The 16,515-nt window shown below is 38.4% G+C and overlaps 1 protein-coding gene across 1 annotated transcript in view; it reads right to left on the reverse strand.

Moving 5' to 3' along the window:
* KMT2C (lysine methyltransferase 2C) overlaps positions 1–16,515 on the reverse strand; it is a 200,504-nt gene that overhangs the window by 157,210 nt on the left and 26,779 nt on the right. Inside the window, exons 4-5 of the mRNA XM_034639824.1 lie at positions 8,550–8,691; positions 1,238–1,438 (exon numbers count right to left, since the gene is read on the reverse strand). Coding sequence (XP_034495715.1) covers positions 1,238–1,438; positions 8,550–8,691 — 343 coding nt within the window. The remainder of the gene's footprint in view (positions 1–1,237; positions 1,439–8,549; positions 8,692–16,515) is intronic.

Here is a 16,515-nt window from a genome sequence, read left to right on the forward strand (position 1 = left end):
TGTTTATATAATTGTCATTATTCAAAGGCAGAACATGAGGATATGAGATATACACTAGTCAAGTCCATTAGATTTGCTAATTACTGATGGACATTAAACATTTAATAGACTTTTGATGTATTTTATTAGGATGCAAGCACTCAAATGATTACAAAAGGAAAAGCTCTGCTATATGATCTAGCTCTGGCCTTTCAAATATCAAGATGCTAAACATAGTACTTCTAAACTTCCTTAAGCTGTTCCACCTTAAATTTTTTTAAAAGATTCTTTCTTGTTATTGTTTCATTTCCTACTTCAGGTCTTCAAGGCATTGGCAGCAGTCCAAAACAAGGAGCCAATCAAATAAGTACAACACAACAATGCCTTAGTACTTAAATTTGGATAAAAGCCAGATAAGCACTTGGATGATTACATCATCACCCTCAAGGGGGAGAGCTGGTTAGCCTTCCGAGCTGAATTAATTTTACACTTTCTCATCGACTACAGAAACTTCTACTCCCTCAACTACCAGAGCCAAATCCACATATTAAGATGGTCTTTAAACAAAATTCAGCAACATATTAAAAAAAAAAAAAAAGTTTAACTCCAAAATTAAACATATTAGAGTGAAGTGTTAGGTAACTATAATGTTGATGAATACAGACACACATGTATAGTTATACAAATACCTTAGTAAATTCTTATTTCATTAAAAAAGAAGAGCTTCTTCTTTAACTTTAGAAAGGGCATTCTGAGCATATAATTACTTAGAAAGTTAACCCTGTATTATAATAGTTTACTGGACAACTCAATATTCTCTGAACCATAAAAATAACTAGATAACAAATTAAGAACATGGGTAGAGAAAATCATCTTGGTTTTGTCATTCTGTTAGGTTATATTCTTACAATCAAAAGCTTATTCAAAGGAATGAAAGAATGACTTCATTGATCTGTTTACCTTCTTTCCATAAATTCCTTCTAGGTTTATGTTATGTTCTTTAAAGTTTTCTTCTAAAGGTTAACTTTTGTGATCACACTGATTTCAATATACAATTAAGATAACACACTTTCTTTCACACAAGAAATTTTGAGAAAAGGACTGTTTTATGGGGATAATGATGAGGCATAAAGCATCCTACGAATGTTGAAAAACATGAGAAATGACTGAGTAACAACTCCATTTGTATATTCACCGAGATGAAAATAAATTATAGATAGCCTTACTGCATTCCAACCATTTATTCAAAATTGCTTACTTTCTCTGTCCTCTTTGTTTTCGTGGTGCTGAGTTTTGTATTTTCTCACAGGTTCCATTGCTGTTGTCATCAATGTCCTTCTTCTTAGAAGGCTGGCTTTTCCATGGCAAGATAAATCCAGGCGTTACTCTAAATTGTTTTAAGTCTCCTTGTCCTAAGGAACTTTTTTCACCACAGTAACAAAAAGCGCAGAGCTGTTCACTGGTGGAAATGAAAAGTAAGAAAGACAGAGAAAGAGAAAGTAGTTTTATTCAACTAATTTTTAAAGTGACAGACTATAGATACCTGTGCTTTAAAATTAAATATTACAATTTTAGCACCAACTAAGCTTGAGTACGTATAGGTCATAAGAACAATTAAGTTCAATAATCAATTATACATTTGCAATTCATAGCATGACTTTTAAAAGTAGCAGACCTACCAAATCAAAAAGTTCTAGCTTGTACCTAGAAAAATAATTTTCTTTTTAATCTAATTCAAGAAAATGGAAGTAATAAAGAAGAATAAAGAAGGGAAAGCTGAGGCTGGGAAAGAGGGTAGGGTTTAGTGACATACGGGCTCTGTAATACCTATGGTGACACAGTTTTATTTAAGCACCTGACGGACCACTCTTTATGCAGGATGTAGATACAAAACACACGCGAACAAACACGGAGACATAAAAACGTAGATTTAAGTACTTACTGGGGTAAGTAGTCAGTGATGAGGGGTGTGTGTTTAATAGGAGTGGAAAAGGGATTAACAGGTGGAGCACAGGAGATTTTAGGGCAGTGAAACTATTTCCCATGATACATTATAATGGCAAATGCATGACATTAGGCATTTGTCAAAACTCATAGAACTATATAAGAGAAAGAATAAACCCTAATGTAAACTATGGAGTTTAGTTAATAATAACATATCAATACGAGTTTATCAACTGTAACAAATGTACCACACTAAGACCCAATGCTAATAAAGGGGAAACTCAGGGAAGGAAGGCAGGCTGGTAATGGGAACTCTCTGTACCAATCTGTCCAATTTTTCTGAAAGCCTAAATTTATTCTAAACAATAACATCTATTAACTAAAATAAAATTAAAAAGTTAAAAGACAAAAAACAATATACGCTTATGGAACAGATGCTTAATAAGGGACCATGAAAGGGGAACACTCTTGCACTGCTGGTGGAAATGCAAAATGGTGCAGCTACTGTGGGAAACAGTATGGAGGTTCCTGAAAAAGTTAAAAATAGAGCTACCCTATGATCCGGCAATCACGCTCCTGGGTATCTACCCAGAGAATACAAAAACACTAACTAAAAGGGACACATGCACTCCCTACGTTTACGGCAGCATTATTAACAATAGCCAAGATATGAATGCAGCCCAAGTGTCTATCCATTGATGAATGGATAAATAAGATGTGGTGTGTGTGTATATATATATACGCACAATGGAATATTAGGCAAAAATAGGATGAAATCTTGCCATCTGCCACAACAGGGATGGAGCTAGAGAGTAGTATGCTAAGCGAATTAAGTCAGAGAAAGACAAATACCATATGATTTCACTCATGTGGAATTCTGTTGTTGTTTGGCAGGCTTGTTTTTTAAAGATCACATACATCTTTGACTTTTTATTATGGAAATTTTTAAACAAAGATACAGAAGTAGAATAATAGTTAATAAAGGCTCATGAACCCATCAATCAGCTTCACCTGTTAACAGTATTCTTTCTCATTTTATCCATTTGCCACTTATTTTATTTTTATTATGATGCAATATGTTATTTTACTCAAGTTTTTATTTAAATTCCAGTTAGTTAACAAACACTGCAGTATTAGTTTCAGGTGCAGAACCTAGTGATTCAACATTTCCATACAACACTGGGTGCTCATCAGGACAAGCGCCCTCCTTATAATTCCCATCACTGATTTCGTCCATTCCCCCCACACACACCCCTCCCCTGGGTAACCCTCAGTTTGTTCTCTTAAGTTAAGAGTCTGTTTCTTGGTTTGCGTCACTCTTTTTCTTTTTCTTCTCCCTTTGCTGATATGTGGAATTTAAGAAACAAAACAGAAGAACATTGGGGGGGGGGAAGAGCAGTAAACCAGAAAACAGATTCTTAAGTACAGAGAACCCACTGCTGGTTGGGAGAGGGGAGGTGGGTGGGAGGACGGGGACAGAGGTGATGGGGATTAGGGAGGGCATTTGTTGTGATGAGCACTGGGTGACGTATGGAAGTGTTAAATCACTATACTATAACACCTGACACTCACATTACACTGTATTTTAACGAACTGGATTTAAATAAAAACTTAAAAAAAATACCAGAATAAAGAAAAACAGTATTTCTTAGCTTTAAAAATATATATATGATATTTCATTCATTACAGATTTTTCTGTACTGATTTTAATTTTTTAAAATATTGTTTTAGGGGTATCTGGGTGGCTCAGTTAAGCGTCTAACTCTTGATTTCAGCTCTTGTCATGATCTCAGGGTCGGCGTGCTGTGCACTGGGATCTGCGCTCAGTAGGGAGTCTGACTGAGAGTCTCTCTTTCTCCCTCTGACCCTTCCCCTACGCTCTCAAATAAATAAAATCTCAAAAAAAAAAAAACAACAGTTTTAAAGTATTACTTATACTTTTATCACAATAAAAATGAAAAAATATTTAAAAATTATAATAAAGAGAATAAAAGGACCACTCCTCTTGGATATATTTCTCTTGATGACATATTTACAGCTGCTCCACCCAAACGTCCCTTCTGGGGCACTGAAGTTTGCACCATAACCTCGTACTATCTATTCCATGAGCTTTCATGTCTTACATTAACAGGTGATAAACTATAATATTTTTAGGAAATTTTTTTTTATCTTAAGTTAAATTCAAATTGTGTCCCTCAACTAATTACCTTTATAAAAGTTACCTATTTACGTTTTTCAATTTCATGATGAACAGTGTTGTCCACTGAGACAGACAGAAAAACACACGTTCATATACATACACACATTTAAATATGGTCTACTTTTGGGGCGCCTGGGTGGCACAGCGGTTAAGCATCTGCCTTCGGCTCAGGGCGTGATCCTGGCGTTATGGGATCGAGCCCCACATCAGGCTCCTCTGCTATAAGCCTGCTTCTTCCTCTCCCACTCCCCCTGCTTGTGTTCCCTCTCTCGCTGGCTGTCTCTATCTCTGTCGAATAAATAAATAAAATCTTTAAAAAAAAAAAATATGGTCTACTTTTTGAAAAGGTCAAAAGGAAAAAAAAAATAGTTTTCCCTCTTGACTAAAAGATATGACCACCAGTATCCTTTGCTAGTATCTTATTAACCTTATTTTCTTTTTTTTTTTTAAGATTTTATTTATTTATTGACAGAGAGAGAGAGAGAGAGACAGCCAGCGAGAGAGGGAACACAGGCAGGGGGAGTGGGAGAGGAAGAAGCAGGCTCTCAGCAGAGTAGGCTGATGTGGGGCTCGATCCCAGGACCCTGGAATCACGCCCTGAGCCAAAGGCAGGTGCTTAACAACTGAGCCACCCAGGCGCCCCCTTATTATTTTCTTACTTATGACTTTCTCAAGCTACTAAGGCTTACATTTCTTTCAGCATACCCCATCTGATTTTCTTCTTACCCTGGAAGCATTACCCAAGAGGAGCAACAATCAGATGGACATTCTTATCAACAACACTGATTACAACAAAGTGATTAGAAAATGGAGCAATGTTTTTAAAGTATTTTTTTAAAAGATTTCATTTATTTATTTATTTGACAGAGAGATAAAGAGAGCACAAGCAGAGAGGCAGGCAGAGGGAGAGGGAGAAGCAGGCTCACCGCTGAGCAGGGAGCCTGACAAGGAGCTCGATCCCAGAACCCTGGGATCATGACCCAAGCCAAAGGCAGACACACTTCACTGACTGAGCCACCCAGGCGCCCCTTGAAGGACTGACAGAAAATACCTTCACCTTCAATGTCATACCCAAAACCATCACTCAAATGTAATGGTGAGTAAAAGTAATCCCAGGCTTGTGAGAGCACAGGAATTTTGCCACACAACAGATCCACAATGAACATAATTTTATAGAAGTACTGAAATCACTAAAGAATTAGGAAAGGAAATCACTAAAGAATTAGGAAAGGTTTCAAGAAATGGAAGAAGTTAAGGACAGTCATCTCAGTATCTCACAGTAATTTATTAACTTTAACGGTGGGACAAAGGAAATTCCTGTCTTCAGTTTGGGTGTAGAAAGCTGCAAAGCGGGAGCCTGGGTGGCTCAGTCGTTCTGCCTTTGGCTCAGGGAGTGATCCCAGAGTCCTGGGATCGAGCCCCACATTGGGCTCCCTGCTCTGCTGGGAGCCTGCTTCTTCCTCTCCCACTCCCCCTGCTTGTGTTCCCTCTCGCTGGCAATCTCTCTGTCAAATAAATAAATAAATGAAATCTTTAAAAAAAGAAAGAAAGAAAGCTGCAAAGAGCACTGTTCCCACCCTCACAGCAAAATCTCATCAGACAATCTACAAATTCACTTTTCTTGAACACATCAAATTGCAGAAGTCACAGGGCAACCAATTCACCTCCAACTGAATGAAAGGCACGTTCAAAAAGAGATGAGACACAAGCATTTGCTTAATCTGAGAAAAAGGCCACGGTATGTCATACAAGCAGCATAAGAAGAATTCAGTGAAAATTTTTAACAAAGTGCTAAAGTCCAAGTGTGAGATAGTGTGAGAATACAGAGTATCTGGGACCCAAAGACACAGGGTAAATTCTAACCCACTCATACTCTTCTCTCTGCGAACCACTTCAGATGCTTACGCACAACACTGGAAGTGTGGCGACGAGTCTGGAGAATGTGCTGGTCATGGCACAAAGCCTGGGGAGTGGAACAACAGCAGTATGGGGAAGGCACAAAGACCCACCCAGATCTTTCTCCCGCATTTTCCCTGGGGAACAAAAGCCTTAGGCTGGTGAGAGGAGGACAGGAAAAATCACTCCCTACAACAGTGAAGACCAACTGCAGATGGAGGAACAGTGAGGTGGGGAAGGGGGCTTTAACCCTAGAGGAGAAGCAAGACTGTCCTGGACTCAGGCCATTATAGGTATCCTACAGCTGGCATAATGGCAGGATCACTGAGAACACAGAACCCTTGAAACCAAAGGGCACACTGCCTATCTAAGAGAGCAAAGCTGAATCAGAACAAGAAATGTTCTGTTAATCCTATGCTCTGACTGCACTCTCATACATCATCAGTGAGAATGCAAAACATAGAGCCACACACAAAACACACTTTGGCAATTTTCTTTTCAAATTACCTTTCTCCTAGCCCAGGTATTTACCCAAGTGAAATATAAACCCTATGTTCACAGCAAAACCTGTGAGTGAATATTTATACCAATTATATTCATAATGCCCCAAACTGGAAACTACCCAAATATTCCTCAACTAGGAAATGGATAAACTGTGATAGGAGCCTCCATAAAACAGAATCCTGTTCAGCAATAAGAAGAAGGCAATTACTGATACACAGAAGAACACAGATGGGTAAAAAGGCCAGAAAAAGGTAAAAAACGCATTACCTAAGTAAAAAAGGCTCAAATCAAAAGATCACATACTCTACAATTCCATTCTATGTTACTGTAAAGACAAAACAACAGGGACCTACAGAAGACAAGCGGTTGCCAAGGGCAGAAGTTGGAGTCAGGGTTGGCCACAAACAGGCATCGGGGACTTTTTCAGTATGATGGGCTGTTCTTCATCTCATGGTGGTTGTGGTTATGTCACTGTATACAACTGTCAACCCACAAAATGGGTGAATTTCACTATATATAAATTAAACCTCAAATTTTAAAATTAGGGGGAAAAAGTTAGGGGGCCAAGACAAGGGAAACAGAAATAGGAAATATATATTTAAAATAACTACAGCACGAGATGCTAGATAAGAGATGCAAAGAGATATGGAAATATGATAAAGCACTTAATTGTTAAGACTAAGAAACCAATTGGAATGGTTAAGTTTGAATTCTTTCAAAATTAAACTCAATAGGGTAGAGACATAAGGCTTGAGTTTTAAGGGAAATGATCTTAAAAAACAAAATACAATGTATAATGAACAGAAAATAATTATCCATCCAATAGAAAACAGAAAAAAGTACTGCCTTCACAGAACTCGCATGATATCGATAATTAAATAATCAAATGAACTGAGAAATAACAAGTGCTACTGAGAAAAATAAAGCGGGGGGACACCTGGGTGGCTCAGTTGGTGAAGCGTCTGCCATCAGCTCAGGTCATGAGCCCACGACGGGTTCCCTGCTCAGTGGGAAGTCTGCTTCTCTCTCTCTCTCTCTCTCTCTCTCTCCCTCTGCCCCTCCCCCACTGCTCATGCTCATGCTCTGTCTCAAATAAATAAAATCTTAAAAAAAAAAAAAAAAAGAAAGCAGGGTTAATGGGCAAAGTGTGTTTGGAACTGTTTTATTGTTCAGTCTACTCTTTTATTTTGAGATTTTTTCAAACCTTCCCCAAAATGGGGAATAAACCATGTATGGGTGAGGTGTCTAGTATACCTCCAAATGGAGATGTCAAGCAGACAGACGGATAGGAAAGTCTGAGGTTCAGAGAAAGGTCACCCCTGGAAATACAAATATGGGGGTTCCTCAGCATGCAGACTGAACCCTCAGCCATCACACTGAATGAGCATTCTCAGGAAGGGAGCAGAGATAAAATTATGCATGCTGAAGACTTCCCTGAGGACCCCAACATTATAAAAGCAGGGAGTCTCTGCAGAAGCCAGCAAAAAATGAGGAGGCAGGGGTGCCAAAAGCAAAAGAAAGAAAACGTTTCAAGAAGATGGGAGTATTCAACTGATAAATGCTTTTACAGTTTCATTCATGTCTTTCAAATAAGGTCGAAAAAAACTCCAAGACTTCAAAGCTGAAGTATACACAGATAGGTTATAACATCCTCTATTTCTTTTTTTAAAGAATGAAGAAAGAGTAAGGAACAAGAGTATAAAAGTTTACAGGTAAATATCAAAATAAACCCTTAGGCTAAAAGCTTGAAGCTCTTTCTCTGGCCAGGGCTAGCGTGCTGGTGATACTCTGTTCTGGTCTGCAGAGAGCAGGGTAACATGCTAGTCTACTGCTGTTCCACCATCACCTAAGCCCATAGACATGCTTTACCCCAACAACACACAGAGGCATCAGCCATAAATCTAAAACTATTAAATAATAAAATCCCATCCATATTTGCATGCAAAGCGTGTACTCTCTGAACCCTCTCTATCGCCAGCTCCCCGCCTGTCACTAACCCCCAGTCCGGATGCGGTCATTCTCTAACCTGATTTTGGCTTCTACGCCAACAGAGACCAGGGAGCCGGCAGCTTCCTCGGACACAGAGCGCTGAAGGACGGGGAGCGGCCGTTTGCTGTTGTCCGCTTCTGCTTCGGCATCCTCTTCTGCAGACTGTTCTTTGACTTCTGCTTAACAGTGAACAAGAGGATATAAGAAGTCATTTTCGCATTTAAATCAATCTTTGGTGAATTTATCTGTAAAGCATACATGACACAGGAAGAAGATTCAAAGAGCAACGGCAGCACTTCATTAATACAGGAAAAGTTTATGTATGTAATGGCGTGGTTCATATTTACTGTCTACTGCAACATGATCATCGCAATAATGTGAAACACGGCACACTGTTCTTTGTGTGCACCTTACAACTGACTCATTGGAGTTTCATCTTAGTAATAACCGTGAAGAACCCTGTTTGTAGGATTATAGCAGTACATCTACAGAACAAATGTATTTCAAAGTGACTCACTTAAAAAAAGGTTCTTCACAATTTACAAATAATATTATCATTCATTTACAACAATCATTACAGCTTTAATTAGTAGCCATTCCAAAGGTAAATATTTGAAAAGAGCACATCTTGACTCCATTGCCTTTTTCATTTACCCTCACGACTCCAAACTCAAACACCTCAGACATACTTCCTTAGGATGCAAGTTAACAAACACTATCACCTCCTTAAATAAAAACAGTCTATCCACTCTCGGAGACTGCATCACTGGACGTGAACAGGCACTGTCCCTCCAACCAGTGCTCCTGATGCAATTCCACGCTCCAGTTAGTCCTTCTTTCCTAACTCGAAATTGACTTAGACCTTTCTGCACCACCACCCCAAACCAAAGAAACAAATACCAAGCACTTATAGTCCTTCAAACTCCTCCTATCTCTCCTTCCTTTTCCCAATAAAATTCATGAAATGGGACTTGGGAGCGGCCACACTCCATTACCTTCCTAATGGGGCATCCTCCCCCTGCAACGCTGTTCTCACCACCACCACCAACAGCAACAGAATTAACAATCCAGGGGCTACTTGCAAGCCTTCAAACTTTCTAGAAATTCATCTGGCACCAAGGACAACCTCCTCCTCAGTGAAAGGCTCTCCCATCTTTTATAAGCAGGAGATGTAATGGGTTTCTACAGGCTTCAGAGTCATCAAGACCAGCTCTTCAAGTACCAAGTCTACAAACTACTGTCTATACAATTTATGTAAAGTCATCTCCCAATTTTCCACCATCTCATCTGCAAAACCAAAAAGCTACCATGTATCTCACAAGGTTGCTAATGAAAATTAAATGACCTCGTATCTGTCTCTTCAGCTGGTTTCTTTTAGACCTATAAATGTGGGGATAGCCCTCAGGATGTTCTGTACACGCTCTTTCTTCTTGAAAAACTTAAAGATTATCCAGGTTTTAACAGTCTCCTCTGGGCTTCATGGTTATCAGCTGACACTGGCAGCCCTGGCTCCTCTCCTGAGTTTCAGACCAGACTTTCACTGCATTCTGGACATATCTAGCCGCTGGAACATTAAATTCCACACCAAATTTGATCTCACATCTCTCAGATCAGCTCTTCAATCTGACTTTCCTATTTTTATGACTATCAAAGTCTCCTAAATTCATAATGAAGTTTAGATAAGTGTTTTGACACTTTGAGAACTATTAATTATTCCATTAGAAAAACTACAAATAATTATAAGTCTTGTCAAATCATGAAATGAATGATGAAATAAAACATCAAACAGACAGTTTGGGTTCTCCTAATTAAAATAACATTGTTCTTTCTTAAATTGAAATAGTAAAGTTGACCATAAATCAAGTGCTTGTGGGCCTATCAATCATGTTGTCTGTCCTGTCTATCCCTAGTCACAAAATTGAGAGAGTACCTAGAATCAAATCTACAAACATAAAGCATATTTGTATCAAAGGATTATAAAGTTTTGCAAACTTTACTATATAAAACACTAAATTTCTATATAATAAAAGATATCATGATCAAAATGAAAAAGTACATCACAGATTGAAAGAAAATACATGTGATTTGCGTCCACAAATAGGCATTCAAATCAAAGAATAATGTAAAGAACTTTACATCATGAAAGATGAACAAGGCACATTACCCTGTAGAAAAATGGACAGAGGATAAAATCCATACTCTCTTTTACATGCAAATTTCAGTTGGACACATAACTTCTTAGCTACTGACTTTATTTCTCAACCTTCTTTGTAGCTAATCGTGGCAAGTTCTCACCAATACAGTATGACCAAAAGTGACCACGCAACTTCTATATCACCTAACAGGAAGGCATTTGCTGTAGACTAAGTTATGATCCCTCTTTTCTATGGCCAGAACACAGACACATCAGCAACCCGGACGCAATGCTGCAGATGAGAACAACACTCTCGTGAAGGGCAGGAAAACGAGATGAAAGGAGCCTAGGTCCATAAACAACCACATGGAGCAAAGATGCCTGAACCTCTCACTTTCAGAAACGCTACATGAAAAAATAATAATAATTTGTTTTATTTACACCCCTGCTGTAATTTGGGGTCTCTGTTTACAGCATTTTAACCCATGCCCCAGTTAACACAGGAGTACGTAACCGCCATAACAAACCCTTAAAATGTGGGTTGGTGATCAGGCAATGAGAAGAGTGATACTGGAGTTTGGAAATCAACTGACCCTTTTTATGGTGTATCAAAGTATTTGGCAGATCTGTAACTTGCAATAACCTGGAAAGCAGACCAGGTGCCTCCAGAGCCTATAGGTCTAGAGAAAGCATCTGAAAAGACCCAAAAGTTATTTTGTGTTGCTTGCCCTCTAAGTGCTTTTATAACCAAAGACAGAAAGTAACATGGTTCCACTAGACAGGTTCTCTCTGCTTATTATATTCAAAACACTTATAAAATGACCATATATAAAAATGCCTTTAAGGAAGCATTTCATTTCTACCCAGAGATGCCCTGAGCAAATGCAGGATATGCTCTTTTTGTACCATTCCTATTACTAGGTAAAAAGGAAGGGTAAGAGTCAAGATAAGAGGAGTAATAAGAAGAGTACCTCAGAAGCTCACAGATCCTGAGCCACAGGGTCATGTGCCATTATTTTGCCCTGGGAGCACTTTTCTCCTAAGGGGCAGCTCTGTTTAGCCTCCACCCCTAAACTGCATTCCCTCCAACAGGGTGCAGCCTGTCTGTTTTCGGCATATGCTGCTATCTACCACTTATGGCCTCTCGTCAAAATTCTTCTCCAGGCAAACTGTAGCACAGTCCCAATTACTTCCTTATTTTGATCTCCCTCAAAAAGAAAATACATAAGACTTTCAATATTTTTAGGAGCTTTTTTGTTGCTTATAACTAAGGGGAAACCAGTAGGAAGACCGTCTGTCTCTCAGTGTGTGTCTGTTCTCTCTCTCTCTCTCCCTTTCCTTCTCAAATTAGATCAGAAAGAGATGGCAAGGTTAAACATAAATGTTAATGGTAGGCTGGTAGGTATTCGGGTACACAACCTTCAGAAATTAGGCTCCCTGCATTTCAGAGAAGCAAGAAACAGATCCAGACTAGAGGGAGTTTTTTTCCCTAATGGAATCTGGAACAGGCCTGATCCACAAAGAGGATAATAGTAAGGCAGGCTTCATGAGCTCATCCTGTTCTCCTTTTGCTTCCAGCTATTACTGCTACTGGGTTTGCCCATGATCTCCTGGATCTGCTAAAGACACAGTAGAGATTGATGGCTTTGGGCTGGACTTTGGTTTGGATTTTGTTGTTTTAGTCATTTGTTTTTTAAGGAATAAGGAGAAATAAAGAGGAATCTTATGACTGCTTCCTAGGGAGCAGATCCAGCCACAAAATAGAAACAGAAAAAAGTATCCCTAATATGTGAAACTATACATAATGACAGAACCTATCTTTTTTAATTGTCACTCTTGGTTTAGTACAAAAAATTAGATCTTACTATCCGTCAAAGTCAAGCCAGGACAATTAAACTAACGTTATGTCTCTCTCTGCTCCTAGCCCAAGTCTTCACAGCAGAATGTGAAACAGATTGCTCTGGCTAAAAATGATGTCATCCAAATATCCAACCAAAGATGTCAACCAGAAACACTCTGGTGAAACAACTGTAAACTCAATGACAGCCAAGGGAATAGTTCTGACGCCAGCACCTGCTTATCCACAGTTTACTACTAAAAATGCGCTCTTGAACCCCATCCTGTGCCTGTACGGAAACCACAAAAGCTAGCCAATTCAACCAATAAAATAGCCCAGGCTCGGCTACTCTGCTACTTTGCAGAGTTTTTGCCTTTCATGGCATTCTATTCATTCAAATGCCTAACGGTCTAAAACTATGAAATGAGAGTAAGCAGGCACTTTTTACATTTTAAAAATTTCTGTGTTATATTTCTCTTTGATATAAAATATTCCGTGTATCTTTCTCCTTACTGTGAACTTCAAAGGCACTGCAACTTGGTCACAAAATATTTTATTTTATTTTATTTTTTGATGTTTTTTTATTATGTTAGTCACCATACAGTACATCCCTGGTTTCCGATGTAAAGTTCGATGATTCATTAGTTGCATATAACACCCAGTGCACCATGCAATACATGCCCTCCTTACTACCCATCGCCAGTCAAAATATTTTAAAACTGACCATGGGGATGACAGAGAGGATTTTATCGGCAGCCCCTACCTGTGTCTAATCTTGAACCACTAGGTGGCACATGTGCAGAGGTAACTAGACTGAAGGACCCCATCACGTGTAAGGAAGTTCCTAAGAAAACCTGGATGGCCTGTGTACTTCACTCAGTGGCATGGCCTAAGCGCTGTGCAAATCTCTGGGGATGCAACAGTAAATCAGATCTAACCCCTGCCCCTAAGCAATGCCATTCTTCCCATGACTCCTACTCATAGCCCCAAATAGTTGCTTCTGTGAATGAACAGCAAACACTTGTTTTAGTTTGGGGTATTAGTTAAAATCAAAGGCTTGGAATCAAATGGTCCTCGATCTGCATTAGCAAGCAGTGCGGCCTTGGCAAGTCAGCTCATCTCAATTTCAGTTTGTTAATCATTTAAAAGATAGCTAATACCACCTCATATAAAACTGTCTTTAGGAAGCACTCAGCCCAATGCCTTATGTATATGGTAAGGGTAGGTATGTGGTTGCTATTCTGATTACCTACATTCACACACGATATTCTATCCATTTACTTCCCCATCTAGTTGGGTATCACCCACTAAGATACCAAACTTTTGATGTCAGCTCACACATTATTACACTACACTGTGGGAAGTAATAAAAATAAAGAGAACATTTGTTTTAGCAGCTTCTGGCTCTTTGCTGACGAGTTAATAAATCATTACTTTAGAATGACTTTTACCAAACAAATCTTTGAGTAACTACTATGTACCATATATTCTATTCAAATAGTAGCCAGTTTTTATAACAGAGTCAGGATTTCTATCCTCAATGGATCTAGTCAGGAGACAGTGAATAATAATAGGATAGCACCCTTGTCATGATGGAGGCACAGGTGTGATGAGAGTCAAGGAAGAGGTGGGAGTACAGCTCAGAAAGGATTCAAAAAGGCATTAAAAGCCCAGCTCAAGCTGAAAAGACAAACAGAGGTGTGCACCTAATAGTTCTCTCATTTGATTCTTCTCTTTTAAAAAAAGAATAGTAATATCTGACATACTATCCTCATCTACACAATAAGGAAACAAAGTCAGAAAGTTAAACAGCAAGCCCGAGATCACACAGCTCACGGGAAGCAAAGCAGGGGTTGAAAATCAGGCCTGTGAACCTCGACGGTGCAGGGGTGCTCAGCCCTGCTCACTTCACTGCAGCACACCGCCCAGGAGCTCAGAAGTTCTATGAATACATTAATGTGAATGGGAAATGTTAATATTTTACTAGCACCATGTTACTGAGGAATCATTTGTTGAATTATGAAGAATATGAAATGAAAACTGAAAATACAGAATACAGCGTATTTGTTTATTTTTAAAGCTGTGCTGGCTAAAATTATCAAGCAAAGAGAGCATTTACCTCACAACCAAGTTCATGGAAATAATACCTTTTGATTTTGGACAATTAGGAAATTATTTCCCTCAAAGCTTAATTCTTTGTATATATCCTAAAAAAATATTCAATAAACTCACCAACATGACAGAATAGACCCTCAGATGTTAAAAATATTCCAGAGTCTACATATGGCCTCCCTTACTAATACATAACACATTCTTTCAAAGCACCTTGTATCTGAATGAATTTTAAAAATGTATTTATTTAGAGGCAACCTGGGTGGCTCTGTCAGTTAAGCACCCAACTCTTGGTTTAGGCTCAGGTCATGATCTCAGGGTCCTGAGATCAAGTCCTGCATCAGGCTCTGCGCTAAGCATGGAGTCTGCCTGAGATTCATTCTCTTTCTCCCTCTACACTGCCCCCACCCAAAAGAATTTAAAAATAAAACAATTAAAAAATTTTTAGGATATATTTATTTAATCAGGGGTTCTAGGTTCTTGGGAGGAAAAAATTCATCTTTATTTTATTACTAACCTTTGAAATTTCAAATCCTAAAACCTTATTTCATCATGAATATACGCACAAAAAATACATTATAAAATTACAATTTTGGCTTTCTGCTATTTTGATAATATTTCAATATAATCATTTACCTTTGCAATCTTATGTATTTTATTTTATTCACTTAAAAACATTATTTGGAAAAAAGCCTGCCAAAGGTGTCCATGACCCCCCACCAGACCATGCACTCTACCAAAACAAGCACCGTATCTGTTTTACAAACCATTCGGAGCAAAATCTGGATGATGCCCAATAACTGTTTAATTCCATGTGATACAATTAATATCAAGCAAGCAGACAAATCTTACTGTATACAAATACATAAAGAATCACAAAAAGCACAGAGAAAAACTTACAAAATATTTTAAACAGGCTAGTTAGTGAACACCAGCACTCATTGTCTACTTCTCATCCAGACAACATGCCTGCTTCTGTGCTTTAGTCAAACACTAAACAGAATAAAAATTATTTCTCTCTCCTAACTTCTTTACCTCCACAGAATGGTGATGCCTTTCATGCCTCCTTTATACTAAGACTGAAGAACAAAACATATCTAAGAAATTGTGTAATCACACCCTTTCCTTCTTTTGAACACCAGTGGTCAAAATAAGCCTGCATTCTGACAGTTCTATTTTACATTACGTTTGTATCTTACTAAATCTAGTGTATCCACTACATCCAAAATGTGTTGTGCAGCTAAACAATTAGCACTATATTAAAATCAGTTACCCCCAGGGGCACCTGGGTGGGTCAGTCGCTAAGCATCTGCCTTCGGCTCAGGGTGTGATCCCAGCGTTCTGGGATCGAGCCCCACACCAGGCTCCTCTGGTAGGAGCCTGCTTCTTCCTCTCCCACTCCCCCTGCTTGTGTTCCCTATCTCACTGGCTGTCTCTTTCTGTCAAATAAATAAATAAAATCTTTTAAAAAAATAAAAAATAAAAATAAAATAAAAACAGTTACCCTATTTTTATTCACTGAACTACTTAAAATAGTGACACTAACTAATAATATGAAGATAGTCACTACTTTCACAGATCCATGTAAAGATTTTAAAGGTAAGCAACCCAAAATACACAAAAATGTGAAATAATTGGTTTTCTCTTGGAGTTAACACTTTCACGGCTAACTTAGTCTCTTTATACTTATCCACAGTTCCATAAATTTTCACAAATACGCATCACTGTTATAATTTTAATGCAATTTTTAGATGCAGTACAAAAAGATTAAGAGTTGACCAGTTATCAAGAGCCAAAGCATACACCGATGTTAATTAAAATAGTAATTGTTAAAATTCAACTGCTCTCTGGATGTTTTAGTCATTAAAAGTATTTTGTTTGGTTTTCTATATGAGTTTTTAAAGTGTGTTATTAATGGAT

The sequence above is a fragment of the Ailuropoda melanoleuca genome, chromosome 1 (assembly GCF_002007445.2).
Source record: "Ailuropoda melanoleuca isolate Jingjing chromosome 1, ASM200744v2, whole genome shotgun sequence".
NCBI classification, from domain to species: domain Eukaryota; kingdom Metazoa; phylum Chordata; class Mammalia; order Carnivora; family Ursidae; genus Ailuropoda; species Ailuropoda melanoleuca.